At 45.1% G+C, this 21,415-nt stretch overlaps 3 protein-coding genes across 4 annotated transcripts in view; 2 read left to right on the forward strand and 1 right to left on the reverse strand.

Moving 5' to 3' along the window:
- The window catches only part of LOC135379009 (mucin-12-like), a 546,819-nt gene that overhangs the window by 262,042 nt on the left and 263,362 nt on the right, over positions 1-21,415 (reverse strand). The window lies entirely within an intron of this gene.
- On the forward strand, positions 993-8,985 carry LOC135375857 (uncharacterized). The gene is made up of 5 exons (XM_064608502.1): positions 993-1,145; positions 3,252-3,394; positions 4,565-4,623; positions 4,704-4,775; positions 8,776-8,985. Exons 1-5 carry the CDS (start codon positions 1,038-1,040, stop codon positions 8,973-8,975), a joined length of 582 nt encoding a protein of 193 aa, XP_064464572.1. The 5' UTR covers positions 993-1,037; the 3' UTR covers positions 8,976-8,985.
- Positions 11,166-17,516, forward strand: LOC135375869 (uncharacterized). The gene is made up of 5 exons (XM_064608506.1): positions 11,166-11,281; positions 12,836-12,978; positions 13,171-13,229; positions 13,316-13,381; positions 17,295-17,516. Exons 1-5 carry the CDS (start codon positions 11,177-11,179, stop codon positions 17,438-17,440), a joined length of 519 nt encoding a protein of 172 aa, XP_064464576.1. The 5' UTR covers positions 11,166-11,176; the 3' UTR covers positions 17,441-17,516.

Below are 21,415 nucleotides of genomic sequence, written 5' to 3' on the forward strand. Positions count from 1 at the left end.
CCGCACACACCAAACGGGAGTGACCTCTGAAGAAAGGGGAGTCAAACAGTATACAGAATGGCAACGGTGAGATGTGACCCTTTTCCGGAGTAGTGCGAATACAGCACATGCCAGGGACGGAGAACGTTGACACTTCTCCGGATAAGTGATTCAGAATGACCTTTGTCCTGGGAGATCGTTCCCCGTACTCGCTGTCCGGATAGGGATAACAAATCCCGAAATAACCGAGGGAAAATCCTATGGTAGCAGGTTCGTTCCCGGTGACATAGTCCTGATAACGAGTTTTCCGGATATCTGAAGTCCGGATAAGCGAGACATGACTATTAGTAATACTGTGTTTCGTCTATTATTCGATCACACTTGAGAAGCGATAAGACCCCCGTGCCGGGAAACAAGTCAAGAGACGACACAACACACAAGCACAGACTGACGAACAAGGATTTATTATTGTCAAACCTGCTACTTTTATATCCTGAACCAACAACGCCCGCAAAAGTATATAAAAGTAGCAGGTTTGACAATAAAAAGTCCTTGTTCGTCAGCCTGTGCTTGTGTGTTGTGTCGTCTCTTGACTTGTTTCCCGGCACGGGGGTTTTATCGCTTTTAAAGTACGCTACACCGAACAGCCCAATTTTTAACCATATTCGATCACATACGTTTATTGTATACATTTACACTAGTTAATACGCGGAGCCTAGTTTAGGACCCGGCCACCGTGCCAACGTAGCACGTGCCGAAAACAAAACTGAATAGAAATAACAAAAGGTCACCAACAAAGGAACGCTTTGCATGTCTGACATGAAACTTTGATTGATCTAACATCACTGCCACAGAAGAAACATGCATGTCAGCAAAACAAAACGAAAACAGCAGGCAAACGCGTGTGTTCTAGGAAGACAGGAAGCCGGTGATATCATCCCGAAACAATTACAGCTTCCCAGGTGTTTTTAGTACGTTTAATAAGGATAAATCCCATCCGATGCATGCATATCCGCAATACTATTTCAGACAGTCTCCCTTAATCGCAAAGCGGAAAGATGCACCTCCCAGTCATCCTGTTCTCTTTTGGATTCTATGCTGTTGCGGAGAGTGTCATTTCAACAACCTGTTGCGGACCTGAGGCAAAGGATCAAGTGGCATGGGAGGTAAAACGTCATTCCAACAGAACCTAGTCCCCACGGTTCCGTCGCGGATCATTAGGTATTTTTTTCAGGAACCGGCGCGGTGCATATACGGTCGATCAGAGCGTGTTCCAATCGCAAAGAACCGACCAGAGAACTCGCGATAAAGTGTTTTCAGGAACCGAAGGGGAACTACCACCCATATTCGTGTAGCGCCATCTCTTCTTAGGAACAGGAAAAAGACATGTTCTTCTTATTTTTTACTGTTTCTGTATTAATACTGTTTCGAAGAACATTAGTAGGCGTACTCTCACACCTACGTTTAGGGAGTGCCCTTTTCGAACCCGATGCCGCACGGTTATTCCCCCGAACCGACCTCCGACAAATTCGGGTTAAACCTAATTTCTACCCGTATTCCAGTCACTGTGAAATTCTCAAGGGACGTTTCCACTGAAGGGAAACAAAGGTCGCCACGTGCAACACATGTAAGAAATCCGGTCACTGACGTTCCCAGAAATACATCCGTGGGTGTCAACATTGTCTATGCTTTCGGGGACTAGCTCTGGTATGTGAAAAAACATGGAGAGGACTTAATAGGCAAGAGGAGAAACAAAAGCACCCGATAATACCCGAAGGCATAATTATCGCCCAATTTCTCCTCGAATTACATATTTACCGCCCAATTTCTCCTCGAATTACATATTTACCGCTCCCGAATCTGAGAACGCCATTTCACCTGAAAAAGTCACTCCCTACGCATGTTCTTATTGACTTCTTATTACTTGTTATTGACTATAAATTGACTATAAATTGACTATAAATTGATATTTTTGTAACTATCACTGCTCAATGCGTTACTATGTGATAGTATGGGACTACCTGCACGATTTATGGCCTGTTATGACCATTGCCTTCTTTTCGGGTATAAATTGACTTTTCTATGACTGTGCCTACTCTGTGCACTACTTTGGTATGGTATGGGACTACCAGCATGATATATAGGCAGTTATGACTATTTCCTTGTTTAGAGCATATTCTACCAATAGGATATTGTGCAGCCTGGGAAATGGAACGTTTGAACAGTTCTATGTCACCACGGCATCCCAAATTGACATCAGTGGTATTTTGCGACATTTTCTACGGCGACTTCCCGACCTTAAATCTGACTAAGGACGAATCAGAAATATTAATACACCATGAGATTTCTGAGAAACGCAACGTTGTGAACAACCATTACGCCATCCACGGAATACATGGCTGCTTGCCAAGTAAGTCGAATCCATCACTGCTACCCCGTGAATTTAGCAAGAGCGCCGACGGTGGACACCTTCGCTTAGTTTAAACCAGGGATCGGAACCGGAACTGAACCTGAACACGAACCGAAAACCGAAAAAAAAAACTATTTTCTGACAAACAGGACCTGAACCGAAAAAAATGCATACGGTTACCGGTTCGGGAATCGGTTCAGAGGTGAAATAATTGTACTACTGACCGACCTTTCTTTGACTCACTAGTAACGGCTATCTCACAACTTTCTCTTAATTACGAAATTACTGCCCATGAACCGGCTAAACTGGGACCGAAAAAAGTAACGGTTCGAATGTCGCGCGGGGGTGGGGTGATGTTCTCCCTGAACCGAACCCGAACCAAACCGATATACCTGAACCGGTTCAAGCTGATAATTTCGGTTCAGCGGAGCTAAACCCGAACCGGACCGAAAAAAATACCGGTTCCGATCCCTGGTTTAAACCTATAACAACGTTGGAACAGACAATGGCTCTTGCAAAGACTTTTTCTCGTGACAGCGAAAGAAATGGGAAAAGATGGAAATTTGTAATAGACACCATAGGAGCTGTTTACTGTGAACGTGTGTGCATTACAGCACCAACGATGCGACTGATGAATGCCGCTAACTTTGCGTTGCGTTCCTAACGGTGCCTGTCACGGGAGTATAAATTTGTTCACTTTAGTGTCCCTCTAAGGTGTGTTGAGTTGCAATAAAAAATACGGTTTGTCAGATAATGAGGCCGCGTTTTCCGTCCTCGGAAATTTATGATCTCGTATTCATTCTTTCTAAAGAGCTTTTCGGAAACTGTAAACTAAGCGATGAAAATGTGCACTCCCGAACAGATGGTAAAGGCAATGGCGGAAGACTCCTTCTATGTGTTCCAAACAACTACCAGCCAGACTCTAAACTGTACACGCTTCGAGGTCAATCAAACCGACGAAAATAATCACACGGCAACATTGGTCATCCGTACCCGATCAGACACGTAAGTAGAATACCATTTTTTTTTCTCACTTTTAGCCACTTGACAACATGGTCAATGGTGCTCCCTTACGACATCTTCCGCAACACTTGGTGCACTGTTCTGGTGGGGCTTCAGTTGCTCAAATGCCATTGCTCTTTTCGTAATCACAATTCATAGGTATAGTGTGAAGGGAGCCGTCCTGGGGCCAATTGCTCTGCTGTGAGAGTTGGTCTGACTTCTGTCAGAGAGAGTGTATGTCTGCTCTTACAACGCGTTCAAAGGAAGTCTGTTAGATTGGTAGATTTTACTATCGTAGGTTTTATTATACGTATGGTTTTAATGCTATCCAGACTTTGCATTTCACTACTTACAGCGAAGGAGGCTTTCCCGCGACGTAATGTTCTTAAGCAAGTATGTCCTTTTTATCCCACTGTTCTAGACAAATGCTGCCCAATATCAAGGATGCAGAAGACTTTTAATGTTTACGGCACGGGTAACAAGCACCTAGTCATTTTTAATGTCAATTCAAGCATCATTCTCAAGCGCATGTTGCGTCCCTGTAGCGTTTAACTTGTTCGCATGAATTAGCTTGTTTGCTCGCATTTTTACATTTGTATCTCTTGTCTTCTTCTTTATGTATGGTGCACCGATATCAATCTCTAAACAGCTGTTTGTGGGCACTCAGTGTGGAAGTAAATAAAGAAACAATGTTCACCACATAGCGTGCCTCTGGCCAACTATCATCACGAATGCCAACGTTCTCGCACCTGATTTGTTGAAAACCGGAGGCGGAACTTATTTTGTACCCATTATGTACAGCATAATAGGTGGTGGTGGTGGTGGTGGTGGTGGTGGTGATAGGGCTTGCCGTTGTCGGCCTCACGTATGTGGGCAACGTCACGACTCACGCCCTGGGGAAATGTGCGTCCTGGGCCGACTTCTAAGGGAACTGTGCCGACATATGTCTGAAAGCGTCTGAGGAAAACCCAGGAAAAACCACATAATAGGTATAATAGGTAAATAAAATAATAAAAAGCATAATAGGTACAAAAAAGGCTCCGCCTCCCATTTTCAACCAATCAAGCGAGAGAACGTTGTGATTCGGGATGATGGTTGGCTAGGAGATTGTTATGTGGCCAAGTTCATTTTTAAGAGTGTGGGTCAGTCAGTGTAGGTCCTATTGCCTTCCAGAATTGTAACAACCGTTGCTGCGAAGGGCAACCAGCTCATCGTAAACGCTCAACAAGAGTGTGAGTTTTTTCGGTATCATCGCATGTCTGCCACGCCACCAAACGGTTCACTGAGTTATGTGGCACTCGTCCGTTATTAGTTCCAGGTTCGTATCCTGTACTGTACACCGATAACTGTACCTGCGGTGTATTCGCTTCACCAGATGAGGAAGGTGAGGATCTTATACGAACGAGTGTCTAAATTTTGTTTAAGATTGGTAAACATCGTTTAATACAAGTGCTTACTATACAGTGTGCTTTTTTAGACTTCTACAGATTTGTATGAAAAAAGGTTTGCCAGTTTTGCAGGCGAGTTATGCGGACTGGTGGACACCCCTGCGACAAGCCGCATGTAACGATTGGAAAAACTTATCGTGTAAAACTCATTAATTAACTTCGCGATTAGATGTGTTTGAGAAAATGCGATGCAATCGCGATTTCCATCCACCCTGTTTGTTTTTATATACATCCCGAAACTACTTTGGGACAGAAATCCCCAAATTTTGCTGTGCAAATGAACCGAAAGCAGAACTACGCAAAAAGACAACATGACTTTCGGCTTACCTTATCTTATCGGCCGGAAAGCGGACTCTGACCGAGAGACAGATCAGCGTTTACTCCAATCAACTGGATCGCAACAAAGCACGTGACCCTTCGACGCGAACGACCTTTCCTTCATTTTGCACACTAACCGCCGTATTCTTGAACAAGCCTCGACTCGACGCTCCGCCTCGACTCCAACGAGTGGAGGAAAGTGGCGCTGCTCCACTCGAAGAGCCCATGCGTTTCATGAACCCGCTTCGGGGATTCCTCCGCCAAGGCGCTCCTCGAGAAACCGTCCTCGAATAAAGCTGTAGTCTCGTCCCCAGCCGTCTTTCGGGACCACTCGAAAATGTTAACTATCGTGCTTAAAACACACTTATGGCATGAAAAATAAATGTAATTATTTACTTTATTTCGACCAACGTGCATTACAAATACAAACACAAAGGTCTGCAAGTGTTTGAAGAAGGGTGCAGGTGTTTCGAACAGGGAAACAGACTGATAGGTTTCCTAGTTTTCTGGTCTGGCAATTACAACCACAACGGCAGCAGCTAGCTTAATATATATAAAGAAAATTTATTACATTAACCTGAGCTAGCTAGCTTAATGGCATGGTCACCTCGTATCAAATAATATGAAAGATGATGTCACTGCTTGTCACTCTTCTATTATGTTACAATATGTGGCGTGAATGACTGTTGTTTGAGAATATTTATTAGACGACTCATACTATAGAGCACTGTTGCTCCAGATGTACCTCCGAAGTTTCATAATGAAACAGAGGAATATTGGTGACTCCCTCGCCTGGTGGTACATCAAAGCTCCGTGGCTTTTCGTTGCAAATGTTATATTCACACACAACCATATAATTTATTAAACCACAGATTATCTTCTATGTACATTACACATCACCCCATACTAACTTTGCTGCGATCTGCCCACACGTTTGGCACCATTCGGCCGGTAGCGAGCTGGGTTGTCCTTACGCAGTGTCACAATGATGTGGGCTCTGCAGCATGATGAGAACATACACTGTCTCAGATCTGACAACGGGCATAGGAAATTCATAGTCTCTGATAATGCAAATACCTGACTGAACTGGACCTAATGTAGAGTAACTCAACAAAATTATACGGCGCAGCATGATCTTTGATATCCTTGCGCCAGTAAAGTCAAATCAAATCAAATCAAATCAAGCACTGTTGCTGCAATGACTGTTTGCTAGCGGATGGGTACGTTTACCCAACGCCTTGAGGGTAGCTCTAAACAATCAAACAAACAAAACAGATTTTACAACAACATCCCGAGCAAAGAATCGGGGAGACCATTCTTGGGGAGTCACCGCGAGCATGTCGTACGAACTTTTATGGCCCTCAATCGCGCTCTGCCTAAACGGTGGAGCCTGTTATCCCACCCAACAAACGGAATTCGTACTATTGAAACAACAACTGCAAAAACAAAAACAAAAGAAAACGAGAGAAAAAAAAAACATGAATGGAAGATTTGTTGAGCCGTTTCGGTGATAACTGGAGCAGGGGTTGGGCCAGCTTGATACCGTATAAAGATTACGGAAAAACATTGAGGAGGCAGATCAGATGTTTATTTTTTTTTAGATGTCCAGTCAATGCACTGTTTCTTTTTTTTGCACCACTTTTTGCGTGAAAACATCCTTCAAACACACCTTTTTGTGCTAAATAGCGCGACAGAAGGAAAATTTATTACACCTTGTCTTGAAAAGTGTGCTTGCGAGAAGGTGTGGGAGTTTTTCCACAACACGGCACACCGCGTCGTTTCTGACACATTCACAATGTCTCCCGTGGCAGTTCGAAAAGTCCTAACGCCATAAAATCACATGTCGACGGGCAGCTGTAGCACAGGAGGTAGAGGCAGCCCACGATTGCACACATATTCCTCCACTGGCAATGTATCCAAAAGGCTTCGTACGGTTTTCTTCATGAAGCGGTACCGTATACCATATGAGGAACTCGTGATCATCAAAATGGTCAAAAGGAGTTTGATAGCCCTTATTGAACGTTGTCGCTCATTGGTAATGTTGTCAGCACCCAGTTAAAGGCCATCGTGGCACAAAACGCAGTCGATGGACGCAGCGAACGACCTGTCTTCCGCCATGACAACAGCCAAACTCGAGTTGAGGAGCGTTCTCGAGGTAGCACCGATGTTACCTCGAGATTTTCGAGGAATGCACGGAGGAATTCCTCCACTCGAGGAGCGTTTCGAGTCAAGGTCGATTTATGAAGCGCAAAACCGGCCTCGAGGAGCAGCTCGAGTCGAGTTTCGAGTCGAGGCTCGTTCAAGAATACGGCGGTAAGGGTGTGCGGTTTCGGTTGTATATCAAAATTTGTTTGATTTTTATCTCAAAGTATACGTGCTAGTTTCAGGCCATTTAAGTAAGGGGGTGGATTCAAACGATGATTGACCCCAACTGAGCTATACTGCATTTTCTCGAAGACGTCTAATTTTGTAACTTAATTAATGAATTTGAGGTAATTATTTGTCCAGTAGTTACATACGCTTTCATACAGGGTGTCCACCCTGCCGTATAACTGGGCTCTGACATTTACGGGTTAAAACGAGTCCCCCCCGATCATTTCCTCCCGAGTCAGTATCGCAAAAATTCGGGTTAAACCCGATTTTTCCATGAATTTCAATCCCGTATCAAGTTTTACCACGTACCGCGTGCATTATCTAGTAGTAATGTATACGGATGTGTGAGTACAACAATAAATATGCGAAGGACACTGTGTTACAACATGCGATGCCAGCCCCTATAAATCGCGAGGTATATGTATTTTACCAATGTATGCACTTTAACTGCGGGTGGCGTGCTGGACAGAAAGCAAAACGTAGTACACCGATGACACCCCGAATATATTAGTATTGCCCGATTTCAGTCAGGATTACGGGTTTAAAAATAACACCCAATTTTCCCCTCCCGAGTTCGGTACAGTGGTGACGTGTAGAGCTGGCATTAGCGGGACAGAAATATCACAAGCGCCACGCGGACATGCGTGATTGCTTCGTTTTGACCAAGCGAACATGACTGCTCGGGATGTGGCACACAGTGCGTCGCTTGTAGGTGGTATTGGACAGATACTTATAAAACAGAAAGTTCTTCGATAGGTGCACCCGTTCCCAAGTTATTTAGCACGGGGATTTAACTGAGACACCCTGTATAACGCATACACATACAGCAAATCTGCATATGAATAGAAACACGTGTACCGATGCATGTGGAATTTACCTAGTGTTTCATAATGTCATAAAACGATAGAGGGTTAGCGACCTACCTACGGGTAACAGAACTGTCAGCGGAACCACCTTGAGAGTCACCTACGTAAAAAATGCACCGCGCCCGGCGAACCGGCGTGGTGATGGTAGCGGTCCACAGATGTCGCTGTACGCTCCCATTGTTCGTGGCATGTTTATGTTCGCCGCCGTCCATGGCGGGAACAGCGGAATTAGTGTCGGGTCTCACACACAGGGTTGCCCGTAATATTAAATCCCCTAAATTTTCTATAAAAAAACTACGAGGTGGATTTGAACGGAGTTTGTGGCGTTTTCTATATTTTCATTACGACATGTTACATAATTTGTTTTCATTATTCGCAGAAATCCTCCTCTGGGTCGCTAACAGAACTGCCCTAACAGGTTCCTACAATATGTGTTGCAATGAAGTCTTCAACAGGGAAGCAATGAAGATACAGAACGTTACATACGGCAAGTTCTCCGAGGACTGTCTTGAATCTTCGCGAAATAATCGCGTTGCGACAGATTTTCGTATTTCAGACGGAAACGACGATGTGAAATAAAGGAAACGAAATGTAACCATGAAGTGTACGTGGTCACTCGCTAATGCGATTTCTTTCCCAGCATTACACAATATACAGGGTGTCCCAGCTACCATGCACCAAGATTTAAAACGAAATAAAGAAATAGAGAAGAAAAATAAAACAACGAAGCGCTTTCTCCGAATGACAGCCCTTTGCATGTTACGCAGTCGTGTCTCGTAGATAAAATTAATGAGCTCACTTTTAAAAGGTTGCTTTAACTTCCGATGTGTCAATTGGTGTGCTGTACAGCGCCTCGATAAAGGCACCACCCAAGTATTCGCTGACGAGAGAGAATACTCGAGAGAAAGAAATACGCACCATTTTTTATTTTTTTTTATTTTTTTCAGCTTAGAACAGGGTATCGGGAACCCGCGGCCCAGCTGCGCTCCAGCTGCGGCCTGGCGGAGACCGAGCGCAGTACGAAAATCCCGGTGTTTAGCCGGGCGAATTTCTTAAGCAAAAGTGCTCTCTCTGTGTTGCCTTTCCCGCGCTTAAAATTAACGAAAAGTGTTCGTCGTATTCTATAAACCATAACTTTGTGAGCGTAACAAGCAAGCTTACAGTATTAGTTGCACTTGTGGAATGGTCAGCTTGTGATTCAACAGAGATGAATAATTTCGGCAGGCTAATTTAGACTTATTTTAGAATGGGTTCGAATCTCATCTGTGTCCCCTGGAAAAAAGTCGACGAGAGGGGGGGGGGGGGTAAAATATGGCCCATGGAACTGTAGAGGTTCCCGACCCCTGGCCTAGAACGATAATTGATAATTGGTAAATTTACGTCGCGAGACAGCTGTGATAATGAGCGACGCCACAGCGGTCAGTTTGTGGATTAATGTTACCCACCTCGGGGTTATTTGACGTGCGCTGGAAGCTAAACACAAAGCACATTTATATTTATATTTAAAGGTACTGTAAACCAACAAGTAAGCTGCTAATATCGGCAGCTGCATTTGAAAGCTTATTCCGAATGAAAACCCACACTGGAAATTTTATTTGTAACAAAAAACCTAGATACTTTTTTAATCACGCCTGAAATTGCGGTGAAAAGAAGCGTGGCGACAACTGGTGGGAAACATTCGCCCATTCGTCAAGCAACAGTGTTACATGTTCCCCAACCGCCTATCGGCTAAGTCATGGACTAAGTTTTGGGCTTCGTGAACCTTCATTGAAAAGTTTGTTCAGAACAGATACTTCCTAGCAAATACTCTGTTAAGATGCAAGAACGTTGGTATATATCGTGGAAATGGGTATCAGAACTCTCAGCAGAATCACCATGAGAGCGACCTACGTAAAAACACACTGCGACCGGTGAACCGGCGTGGTGATGGTAGCGGTCCACAAATGTCGTTGTACTCCCATTGTTAGTGGCGTGTTTACGTTCGACGCCGTACATGGCGAGGGAGCTCGTATCGTGTCTCTTCTACACAGGGTTGTCCGTAATGCTAAAGCTTCTAACTTTTCTAAAGAAACTACGAGATGGATTCCAACGAAATTTGTGACGTATCATCACCTGATCACCGATCATACTGGTTGTCAAGTGAGCCAGCAGTCGAAAATTGTATACCAGCTGCCGATGCAGTCGCCTAAAAAGAAAACCCGCGAAATGAAAAAAAAAAAATGATGAAAGAAGGAAGTCACTGAAAAGGTTACCCAGCTGTAGGACTTGAAGCCTTGTATGTACTTGTTCTTTCTAGGTGTTCCAGATTCAGAACATCAATTGCCATCATGTACAAAAATATATTTTAATGTGGCAAAGTTTTCGAGACTCCGCAACGAAAACACCACAAAGGTTGCGGCATATCCGTGGACTTTGGGGCGTCAGGAACTGCGCAGATTTCATTAGCGCCACGACCTTCGTGGCAATGTAGCACGTGCATAAGTGAAATGGAATAGAAAGGAAAAGGTTACCAACAAAGGAGCGCTTTGCATGTCTGACATGTAACTTTGATTGTTCTAACATCACTGCCACAGAAGAAACGTGTATATCACTAAAAAAACAACAGTAAAGCAGCAGGAAACTCCTTGAATTCCGGGAAGACGGAGATTGTTTCTTGAAACAATTGCAACTTCTCCAGATGTTTGACGTATGTTTAGTTAGCATATAAATACCACCCATTGCATACATAACCGTAATACCATTTCGGAGAATCTCGGAGAAACAATACACAAAGCGGAAAGATGTGCTCCATAGTCGTCCTGCTCTCTCTTGGACTCTATGCTGCTGTGGACAGTGCCACGCCTCCAGCCTGTCAACCTGAGGCAAAGGACCAAGTGGCATGGGAGGTAAAACGTCATTCCTGAAAAGCCTATAGTACCCACAATTCCACTCGCTGACGAATAGAGAGTTTTAACAAACCGGATCTGGCAGCTCCGTATCAATGAATTCGACGGTGAATTCGAACCGACCGTATCAGGAGAGAACACTATCACGAGTTTCAGCAGACCGGAGTGAACTTGAAGACGCGCTCGCTGCCATTTTTTTTTAAAGAAGTTCTACTGCTGTCCACATTTTCACCATTGAAAGGGTTTTCAAAGAACCGTTATGCTTTTTTCCTGACCGGGTGCAGCTGCGCAGATTCTCCAGCATTTGCTCAAAAACGAAGCCTTGAACGGTGCTCTTGAGATCCGTTAGTGTCCGCACCCTTCATTCATGGCGAAGACACATTCGTCATTCATCGTTCCCGCATTGTCTTTTAGAAAGACTATATGGTTGCCGCATTGAAAAATGGCGCAGTTTGTCATCTTTCACTGCCGCTAGCACGAAAAGTGACCATCAGTGGGAGGAGCTCACGAGCATGCCGCGTCACGACGTGACGTAGGTGAAAACTCTCTATAGAGAGTTTTCACCTCTCTATAGAGAGTTTTCGGGAACCGCTTGAGTACACCTCAGGTTCTTCGTTTTCGGGTTTTATGATTTTTCAAATTCGAGGGGTGGGGGGGGGATAAAAATCGGGTGCTATTTACAGGAGAGAACTCGGTGAGAAATCGGGCTCTTCGATCTCTGTCCGATACGCCATCGGGGAATTTTCGGGTGAAACGAAAGGCACATGAAACGAGCCACTGCTGTGACACTGGGACGAGAAACAATAATGTTTATATTCCCGCTCGGCACTGGGGCTGTGAATGACCGTGGCATTCAAACACATGTCCGAGCTCCACAAAAGTTCGTCTTTCACTCCTGCAGAAGGGGATTATAAATGGCGGACAAATAGGTTGACACAAATAGCATACACCCGATACGATTAGTTAGGAGAGACGGGTATGACACGCATGCGCTTTACCTCGTGGGTATCACGCGTCCCGCCGCGGCTATCTTCCTGGTTCTCCTTTCAGAGAATCATCGGACCTTTTTGCGCTTTATTTCCAAGATTCCAAGGAAAAGACCCGAAAAAAAAAAAGACGTGTTTTTCTTGGGGCGAATCAAAATTTCCGAAAATTTTGCGTCTCTATATAGAACAGAACCCTAGAAAAGGGCGCACGCGAAGAATACCGCTGAGGTGAAGTCCAGTGTTGCTGGACAGCATTTCCGTAGAAGCGCTGAATCATTCCAAGAAAAATATTCGTTTTCTAATTATCGGCGCCCCCTGGGGGATGAGAAACTGTGTCCACTGAAACGCCATACGGTATGGATTGATGTCGCACTGTTGCCTCAACAGTGCGTCTCCGGTGTGGAGTCTCCGTTTAAGGTACGTTGAGTTGCAATAAAAAAATACCGGTTTGTCAGATAATGAGGCGATGTTTTTTTGTCCCTGAAAATTTATGATCTCGTATTTATTCTTTCTCAAGAGCTTTTGGAAAGCTGCAAACCAAGCGATTAAAATGTCCTCCCTCGAACAGATGGCAAAGGCAATAGCGAAAGACCGCTTCTATGTGTTCCAATCAACTGTCAGCGGGTCTTCAAACTGCATACACATGGAGTTCAATCAAACCGACGAAATGAATCACACGGGGACATTCCTCGTCGGTAATGGAGAAAAGACGTAAGTGGCACACCACTGTTTTTCTTTTTTTTTTTTTTTCACCATGCAGTTTTGATCACTTGACAAAATGGTCAACTGTGCTCATTTACGACATTTTCCGCAATACGGGGTTCCCTGTTCTGCAGCTTCAGTTGCTCAAATACCCTGCTGAGTGTATGCGGGTCAGTCAGTGTGGGTCGTATTGCCTTCCAGAGTTGCAACAATCGTTATTGCGGAGGGCAACCAGTTCGTGATGGTTGGTGCTGAAGAGAGTGAGTATTTTTTTAGCATAGTGTGGTCTGCTACGCCAGGAAGCAGTTCACTGAGCTATGCGGCACTCGTATGTTCTTTCTTCTAGGTTCCTGTCCTGTACTGTACACCGATAACTCTACCTGCGGTGTAGTCGCTTCACCAGATGAGGAAGGTGAGAACATTACCCGAATGGGTGTCTAAACTTCGTTTGAAATCGGTAAGCCACGGTTTCACCAACGCCGGTTAAATTTGTACCGAGATTAAAGTGAGACTCCGCAAACAAAATCACCACAAAGATTGTGACATAGCAGTAACCGTTGGGGTGTCGGGAACACACATAGGAAATACCGCGTTCCCTAAGTGCGCAGATTTTACTGGAACAAATTATTACGAAGTGAGCGCTTCGCCTCTGTGAAGCACGAGGGCGCTGAAAGCAACACTGCTGACGTCGTCCGGCATGGAAGAATGCAAGCTTCGTAGCAGACGACAGTGCAGGGTGACGTCACAGTATCTCCTTCCGGGCGAACCGATGCGCGCTTTGCATTTTGGTTTCGGTTTGGAAATAATCATAATCATTTACGAATTACTGGCACAAAATCAATGCGAATGTTGTATTCGGTATCAAGGGAGCGGTCTGTGCTCGGTATGATGCTCACCTATTTTTTTTTTTTTTTTTTCGAATCCTTGCGAAGTCTCCCTTTAAAGGTACTGTAAAGCAGCAGGCAAGCTGTTAATATTGGAAGCAGCTTTTGAAAGCTTATTCCGAAAGAAACCCACACTGCAAATTTTATGTGCGACAGAAAATTCTAAATATTTTAATCATGACTGAAATTGCGGTGAAAAAAACGCAGGGCGATGGCTGGTGGGAAACAATCACCTCTTCGTCAAGCAACAGTGTTACATGTCCCAAACTCTCTATCGGCTTAGCCATGGGCTAAGTAGCCGGCTTCATGAACTTCCTTTGAAAAGCTAGTTCAAAAGAGATAGTTCCTGATACATATTCTCCAAAATGCAAGAACATTTGTGCATCGTGGAAATGAGTAACAAACTGCCAATAGAACCACAATGAGAGCCACCTACGCAAAAATGCACCACGTCCGGCAAGCCGGTGTGGTGATGGTAGCGGTCCACAGGTGTCGCTGTACGCTGCATTCTTATTGGCATGTTTACATCCGCCGCCCTACATGGCGGGAGCTGCGGAGTTCGTGTCGGGTCTTATACACAGAGTTTCCCGTAATATTGAGCCTTAATTTTCTAAAAAAAAAGACTATGAGGTGGATTTGAACGAAATTTTTGGCGTTCACATGCACAGGCATTCAAATTAGCCAGCAGTATAAAATTGTACACCTGCTGCTTCACAGTACCTTTAAGGGTCCACCGTCCTTCATAACTTGCCGTCTACCCTTCGTCGGACCATTACGCCTATCGTCCGTCGACTTCGTTTGAACGTCGCGTTCACCCCATATTTCCACCACAAGCTTGGTTATAGGAACACCCTTTCTGTAATACTCCAAGTGGTCTGCAGACACAGTCTCATCGACTGTCAAAAGTATTTCACTGAGCGACGCGTCCTCCACTGCCTACTTGAAGCCACTGGGACACCCTTGGAATCTGTAAATAAGCTTCGCTTCAGAGTATCGACACTGAGGTCCAAGGGAGAGCGGGAGCGCCATCTTGTTTCTGCACCACACCGGTACCATCTCCAGTTGAGGTTCAAAGACGGCTAACATAAGAAGGGTTGAGTCTTGGGCTAGTTGGTAATGAGACATCTGAACTGAAAGCGCAAGGAACGGAGAAACAGATAGGACGGGCGCTAACTTCCAACTCAGTTTATTGAAGAAAATGAGCAAAAAAGAGAAGAAACCGCCTTCACACCACACGTGTCACTTTCTGGGCGCACCGGTTCTCAGGAAGATCCGTTCTGTTGCGAGCCGCTGAGGGGGTAGGTGGCTAGATCCCCACACGGTAGACAAATCGAGGCAGAGGCCGGTTGACGAGAGAGACGACGTGTATATCTACATAATGTACAGACGAAGACAACAAATGGGCTACAGCTGCCCGCTTAAATAGCCGGTGCGCCGTGGGAAAGGGGTTGGTGACCGTGAGGGATTCCGGGAAGCTGTCCTCGTTTTCCTTTTTCTTCAGAGAGTGGAGGAAATCCGCTGATCGGAGGGAAAATGTCCGCCCGGGTAGCTCGGGATGCCCAATAAGGCGAAGAGGGACTGTTCTGTAGCTTGGATGACCATTTTAGCGATGTGGAGTCACAACCAGGTCCCCCCAACTCACCTCGGAAAAGCGTACAACTAAGAAGGCCGCCACTAGATACCCCACTGTTGCCGTTCCGAATCACTTCAGCGCGCTAAGTTTAGCGGCAAAATGTTTTTGTTGTTTCTGCGAATGAATCTAGCCTTTATATGTCCAAATAAAACGCGTATAACAACTTTCTGTGTCGTGTTTCACTTTTTGGTCCCATTTTTAAACGTGTTGAGCGATCGGAAGGATCTAGTGCACGGCTGCGTGCATCACATAGCGTACCTGTCGTACCAGGCGCCGCCACTGGCGCCGCAGGCGCAGTCGTCCATTTCTCCTTCGGTGACTTGACCTGGCTTGGACTGTGCTTCAACTGGATCTTTAGCGCGCTACAATCAAACGCAAGCCAACGTCTGGTAACAATGGGGTATCTAAGGGCGGCCTCCGGCATTGCACGCATCGGGATAGGAACAAATACATGGGAAAATGGCGACCTTGGGGGACCTGGTCACAACAGTTCCTTACGCATACATCTTGATGGCTATTTATATTTTCTGCTTCTATTATTTCCCTCGTTCGTTTAGTCTTGTGTCTTGCGATGATATGGCAATCTCGATAGATGGGTTCACATCCCCGTCCTGTCTGTTTCTCCGTTCTTTGTCCGTGTTCCTTGCACTTTCAGTTCAGATGGCTAACATAATGCTCGCTGTGTGATAGAGAATGGTGTATGGCTGTTGTCCGATAATCCATGTATGTTGTCAACCAGAGTGTCAGAGCAGCAAAAACAGAGCTTCGCAGCATAGCACGCAGTACGCAAAACCCAAGCAGCACAATGTACCGAAAGTCGAGTGCAATAGGGGTGGACGGTATGTGTTTTGTCAATGTTCTTTAGTTGCAAGAGCGTGTTCAAGGCCTTCCACCTACCCGTCCACCCCTATTACACTCCACTTTCAGTACATTGTGCTGCTTGGGAACCACTGCCGCTAAAAATGGGTTATCGCTTTTTGATTCAAGGAGAGAGGGAGGCGTACGCCTTTATGAGGCGATTACCATATCGCCGAATTGCCACAAAAAGGCGTACGCCCCTCTCACTCTACGAATCAGAAGCGACGACCCTATCACTCGTGGCAATGGGCATTCTCTATCAAGCAGTTTGTCACGCAGTCGCCTCCCTACTGTTGTTGTTGTCTCTTTTTTGTCCTGCAGTGTGAAGATTAATGGCATCTTCGACTGGTTGCTCCCGATCGCTCTATAGTGCGCTCTGGATTGACGTTTCTCCATCGACTTGTGGAAACAGAGCACTCTCATTGCATTCGACTGATTCATTTGGAGCTCTTTCCTCCAATTCGGAGTGCTCGCGAGAGCAACCTGCTCTCGCCAACGCCGTCGGAGAGTTTGCGAAATGTGCTCGGGTTCAGGTCACGTGACTGCGCATTCTTCCGCTGAGTAGTGTTTCTGTTGGGCCACGTGTGACATGTTCTGCGTTTTTCGTCATCGTCGTTTTGATTATACCAGGGAAAACACTGGCAGTCACGTGCGTCAACATTCCGTCTCCGCTCCCCACTTCGAACTTGTCGCGTTCACCTTCTGCACGGTTCACCCGGATCGGAGCTGGAGTGAGATGCGCTCTGACCAGCTTCAGCTCCGGCTATCGGACGACCAATCGAAGACACCATAACTGTGATACTGATAAGCTAATCATGACAGCATAGGAATGTGCAGATTTATGTTCTGGTACGTACGGCATTTACCCAGTGTTAAGTTATGTCTCGAAACGCGCCTTTCATTACGATATGTTACATAATTTATTTACATTCTTCCTGGTCATATCGCAGAAATCGTCCTCTTGGTCGCTAACAGAACTGCCCTAACGGCTTCCTTCGATACGTGTTGCAAGGAAATCTTCGAAAGGGAAGCGAAAAGGAAGCCGAACCCTGAGACGTACCGCCAGTTCTCCGAAAACTGCCTTGGTTCTTCGTGAACTCATGGTGCTTCGACAAACTTTCTTTTTCGGGAGGGAAACGAGCTCGATGTGAAATAAAGGAAAAGAAATGTAACCACGAATGCACGTATGCTAACTCGCTAATGCGATTTCTTTCCTAGTATTACGCAATATAGTATTATAGGTAGTGTTCCGCGTTTCCGGTTTTTATTTTTCGGCGGTTTCCGCGTACGTTTTTCGATGTTTATTCACGAAATCGGGGTTCTTCGATGTTTTTCCCTGGCGTGTATACGGTGCACCCGACAGTTATCGTCGAACAGAAATCCCAATGTAATTTCCGCACGACGATCGTCCAACATGGCGTTGTTCGCTGCGGCGGCGTTTTACGGCTGACGAAAAGGTTAGACGGACATTTTTCACAACCATCGTATTTCTGTATGGTTTTCTGATCTGCATCAGCAACTTGCTGGGAATGTGCAGCAATTTATCTCTGTCATAGTTCCTGGAATGTCCCTCTGTATTCGGTGTTTTTATATTAAAACAGAATGAGAGAAAATTTACCCGGCGTATGTTTTTCGGTGTTTTTCGATTAAAGCCGAAAAGGCGGAACCCCAGCTATAGGGTGTCCCAGCTACAGTGCACCAAGACTAAAAAAGGAACAAACAAAAAGAAAAAGAAAAACGAAGCTTTACTTTTTTTTTTTAAGGGACCATGAAATGATTTTCGAGAATTCCGAGTACTCTGCAGGAAACCGTTCTCATGATCCATCACTATCGTACACACATCGACTTTTAACTGTATTCAGTACAACGGGGGCGCAGTTATCAGACAAAAATAACAGGGCGTGACCGCTGGATATATGCCTTCGAAGTGGGCTTACGTCATCGCCATCCAATCCTCCCAGCCAACTGTGAACGACGAGGAGGACACACCCCGCCGGACCACGTGGGTGCATGGTTTCGGTTTGGACAACAACGGCGTTGGATGTCTCCCGTCAAAATCACTTAAAATATGGCGAAAGGCAAATTATCAGCAATAGACGAAGATGTTATGCGACACACACAGCGTCTATATGGATCGTTCGGTACGCAGCACCTCTAAAATGTGACCGACGAAGGTATGTTCCGACGAAGAAGTTCAAAGGGGAAAAAGTGCTCCGGTCCATGCTGACAGTCAACGGCTATATTACATTTCTCGTAGGATTCTGTGTAAACGGTTAGTTACAATCTTGTCTCCAAGTCAAATTGAAACATATTTCATGATGAAGTATGCAAGCTTGTTTGAAAATTTTGCACTTTGCTCGCAAAAGCCCGTCCGCGAATCGGCAACATGTTCTGTGCATGATGTTACGGCCAGTTCGCCTCGGAGGCGGGCCGTAGCAGCCGCCGTTCACGCCTGTGGTAAATATAGAGTATTTTCACTATTTGTACGATTTTGAACTTCATATTTCACAGAGTGAATGCTTTATTACAGGGGAACTAATTAAAAATGTGTGTGGGCTTGTCAAATATCGTTTCATGGTCCCTTTAATGAAACCACTTCGCATGTTGTTACGCAGCCGTGTCTCGTAGTCGCCGGAGACTATTGTCTATAGAGTAGTCGTGGCCTCGTAGGTAAAATTAATGACCTCACTTTTAAAATGTTGGTCTAGTGTGGTTTGTTACTATGTTTGGTTCGGTAGAATGGGTGGTTGGTACAGGCTGGGACAACAGTTTACGGAACACGCGAGCGGCGTACTTTTTCTTCAGTGCGACACCCCAGCGGCCGCCGGAAACGGGTGGGTTCACTGTTTCGGAGGGATGGAAGGTTGTGCTGTTAGCGACACACAGCGGTAGCTTCCACTTCCCTGGCACACCCAAACGACGCCGGAACTACCACTGTGTGTCGCTAACAGCGCACCCCTCCCTCCCTCCGAAACAGTGAACTCACCCGTTTCCGGCGGCCGCTAGGGTCTCGCACCGAAGAAAAAGTACGCAGCTCGCGTGTTCCGTAAAGCTTTGTGCCAACGTGTACAGCTTGGGACAAAAGTTTACGGAACACCGGAGTGTCACATTTCTCTATTTGGGTGACACCCTAGCGGCAAACAGGAGTGGACACACAAACTGAGGGTCGGACAGAATATCCGGTCACCTGTTTTTATTCGATCTCTTCGTAATATCTAGAAGGGGGAGGTCCCGATGAAGAAATACGTCAGTGCCGTGTTCCGTGAACTATTGTCCCAAGCTGTACCCTGAAGAACGCCTCGATAAAGGCACGGCACGGGTATTCGCCGACGTGAGAGATTACTTGAGAGAAAGAGATACGGGCATTTTTGTTAAGCCTACAAAGATAGTGGATAATCATTGAGCAGTGACAACATTCCGTACGGGACAATGAATCACGTTATGTGTCACTTCCTCGCTACTTTAGGAGCACTACGCATGCGTCGTACGTGCGCTCAAACGAAATGAACAGCAGATAAGACGTAAAAGATACCAGAACAATCGAATAAGTGGCAACGGAGCTATAAAACACACGTGCAGCAATGCAGACCGCTATAATAGATAAAATAATTTGAAGGGATATAAACGGCTAATCGAATCGAAAGATTAACGTGAGAGATAGTACACTTGGTAATGCAAATTGAACGCACATTGGAGATTGTACTGAGATAATCTGATGTATACGGATTAGAAATTGGTATTCGGGGAATTCCCACGGAACCTGCAAGGCAGCTTCTCTTAATTACGTAGTCATATGACTTAAAAGGAGGCAAGGCCCCGTGCAGAGCGACAACTTTTATTTTAATTACATGCTAGCGCCGCGAAGCAACTGTAGCTACGAGCAGTGTACAGACGCGGATAGATGAAGGAAGGCTAGGAGGAAGGAATGGGGGAAAAAGGGGGTTAGTGTGCGTCCTGGGACGGCTTCAGGGGGAACCGTGAACCGAACCCAGCACTTCCCAATCATCAAAACGACATTGGCTACCACTACCTATACAGGATGTTTGCACTCACGTGTCCAGAAATGATATTTAAAACGAGCGATAAAAGAAAATCACGTGGTACGTTTTCTGCCACTTGAGTAAGGAACGGGTACTGCTTCACTAGTAGCATCCGTTGCTTAGCCAAGTAGCTGAAAAGTAGCGCTCGTTTCTCTTTTATCGCTCGCTTTAAATAAAATGTCTGGGTACGTTAGAGCAAACACCCTGCGTATCGGATGCTTTTACAAAATCGGCCATGCCGCTCGTCAACAAGAAAATACGCACCACCGAAGAAAAAACAGGTTAAACGGAACGGTTACTTTCAGATGTCATTCTGTTCTTCGTTTGTTGTTGTCATTATTATTATTATTATTATTTATTTATTTTACTTCTGGAAAGTATGCCAACTAATATGCATTAAGAAATATACAGGATGCGTCATTAAAAAAAACTAACCAGCGCGCTTCACAAAGAGAGCGATGAACAGAAGCCGGAGGCCATCTTTGTGGCACTTTTGTTAGAAACGGGTGTTACACCAAAAGTAGCACCTGTTTGTAACTCAAGTAGCACAAATATGTCGTCCGGTTTCCATTAATCGCTCTCTTGTGAAGCTTGCTGGTCAGTTTTTAATGACACACCCTGTATAAATATAAATAAATAATATGAGAAAGAAAAAAATATATAAGAACTCACTATTGTCGGCACTCATACACCAGTCTCTCTTATTGCAAATATTTTAAGTTGTATTTAAATAACTATTTAAGTATTAAGTAAGTGTTATTAAGTCTACGGAGTAAGTACGGTGTAAGTATTATGAAGTATACGAATTATTAAGTATTAAGTAAGTAAGTAAGTATTAAGTAAGTATTTAAGCATTATTGCAAGTATTTCATTGCTATTTGCATTTCACTTTTTGTTTCCCAATTGCCATACCTGTATATACAAAAAAAAAGTTTAAGCTTCCCAGTACAAAGCCGCCAGAGTATAGGGTAGAGACCTAGATAACAGACTGGGGCATTTCCACCGGTGACGTGTTCGACCAAAGGAGGAAA

The sequence above is a fragment of the Ornithodoros turicata genome, chromosome 1 (assembly GCF_037126465.1).
Source record: "Ornithodoros turicata isolate Travis chromosome 1, ASM3712646v1, whole genome shotgun sequence".
Taxonomy (NCBI): Eukaryota; Metazoa; Arthropoda; class Arachnida; order Ixodida; family Argasidae; genus Ornithodoros; species Ornithodoros turicata.

Coding starts and splice junctions, on each gene's coding strand:
- LOC135375857 (XM_064608502.1), top strand. CDS start 1,038: ATGCACCTCCCAGTCATCCTGTTCTCTTTTGGATTCTATGCTGTTGCG. Junction 3,395..4,564: donor ATCCGTACCCGATCAGACAC/GTAAGTAGAATA, acceptor ATTGCCTTCCAG/AATTGTAACAACCGTTGCTG. Junction 4,776..8,775: donor CGCTTCACCAGATGAGGAAG/GTGAGGATCTTA, acceptor CATTATTCGCAG/AAATCCTCCTCTGGGTCGCT.
- LOC135375869 (XM_064608506.1), top strand. CDS start 11,177: ATGTGCTCCATAGTCGTCCTGCTCTCTCTTGGACTCTATGCTGCTGTG. Junction 11,282..12,835: donor AGGACCAAGTGGCATGGGAG/GTAAAACGTCAT, acceptor TCCCTCGAACAG/ATGGCAAAGGCAATAGCGAA. Junction 13,382..17,294: donor CGCTTCACCAGATGAGGAAG/GTGAGAACATTA, acceptor GTCATATCGCAG/AAATCGTCCTCTTGGTCGCT.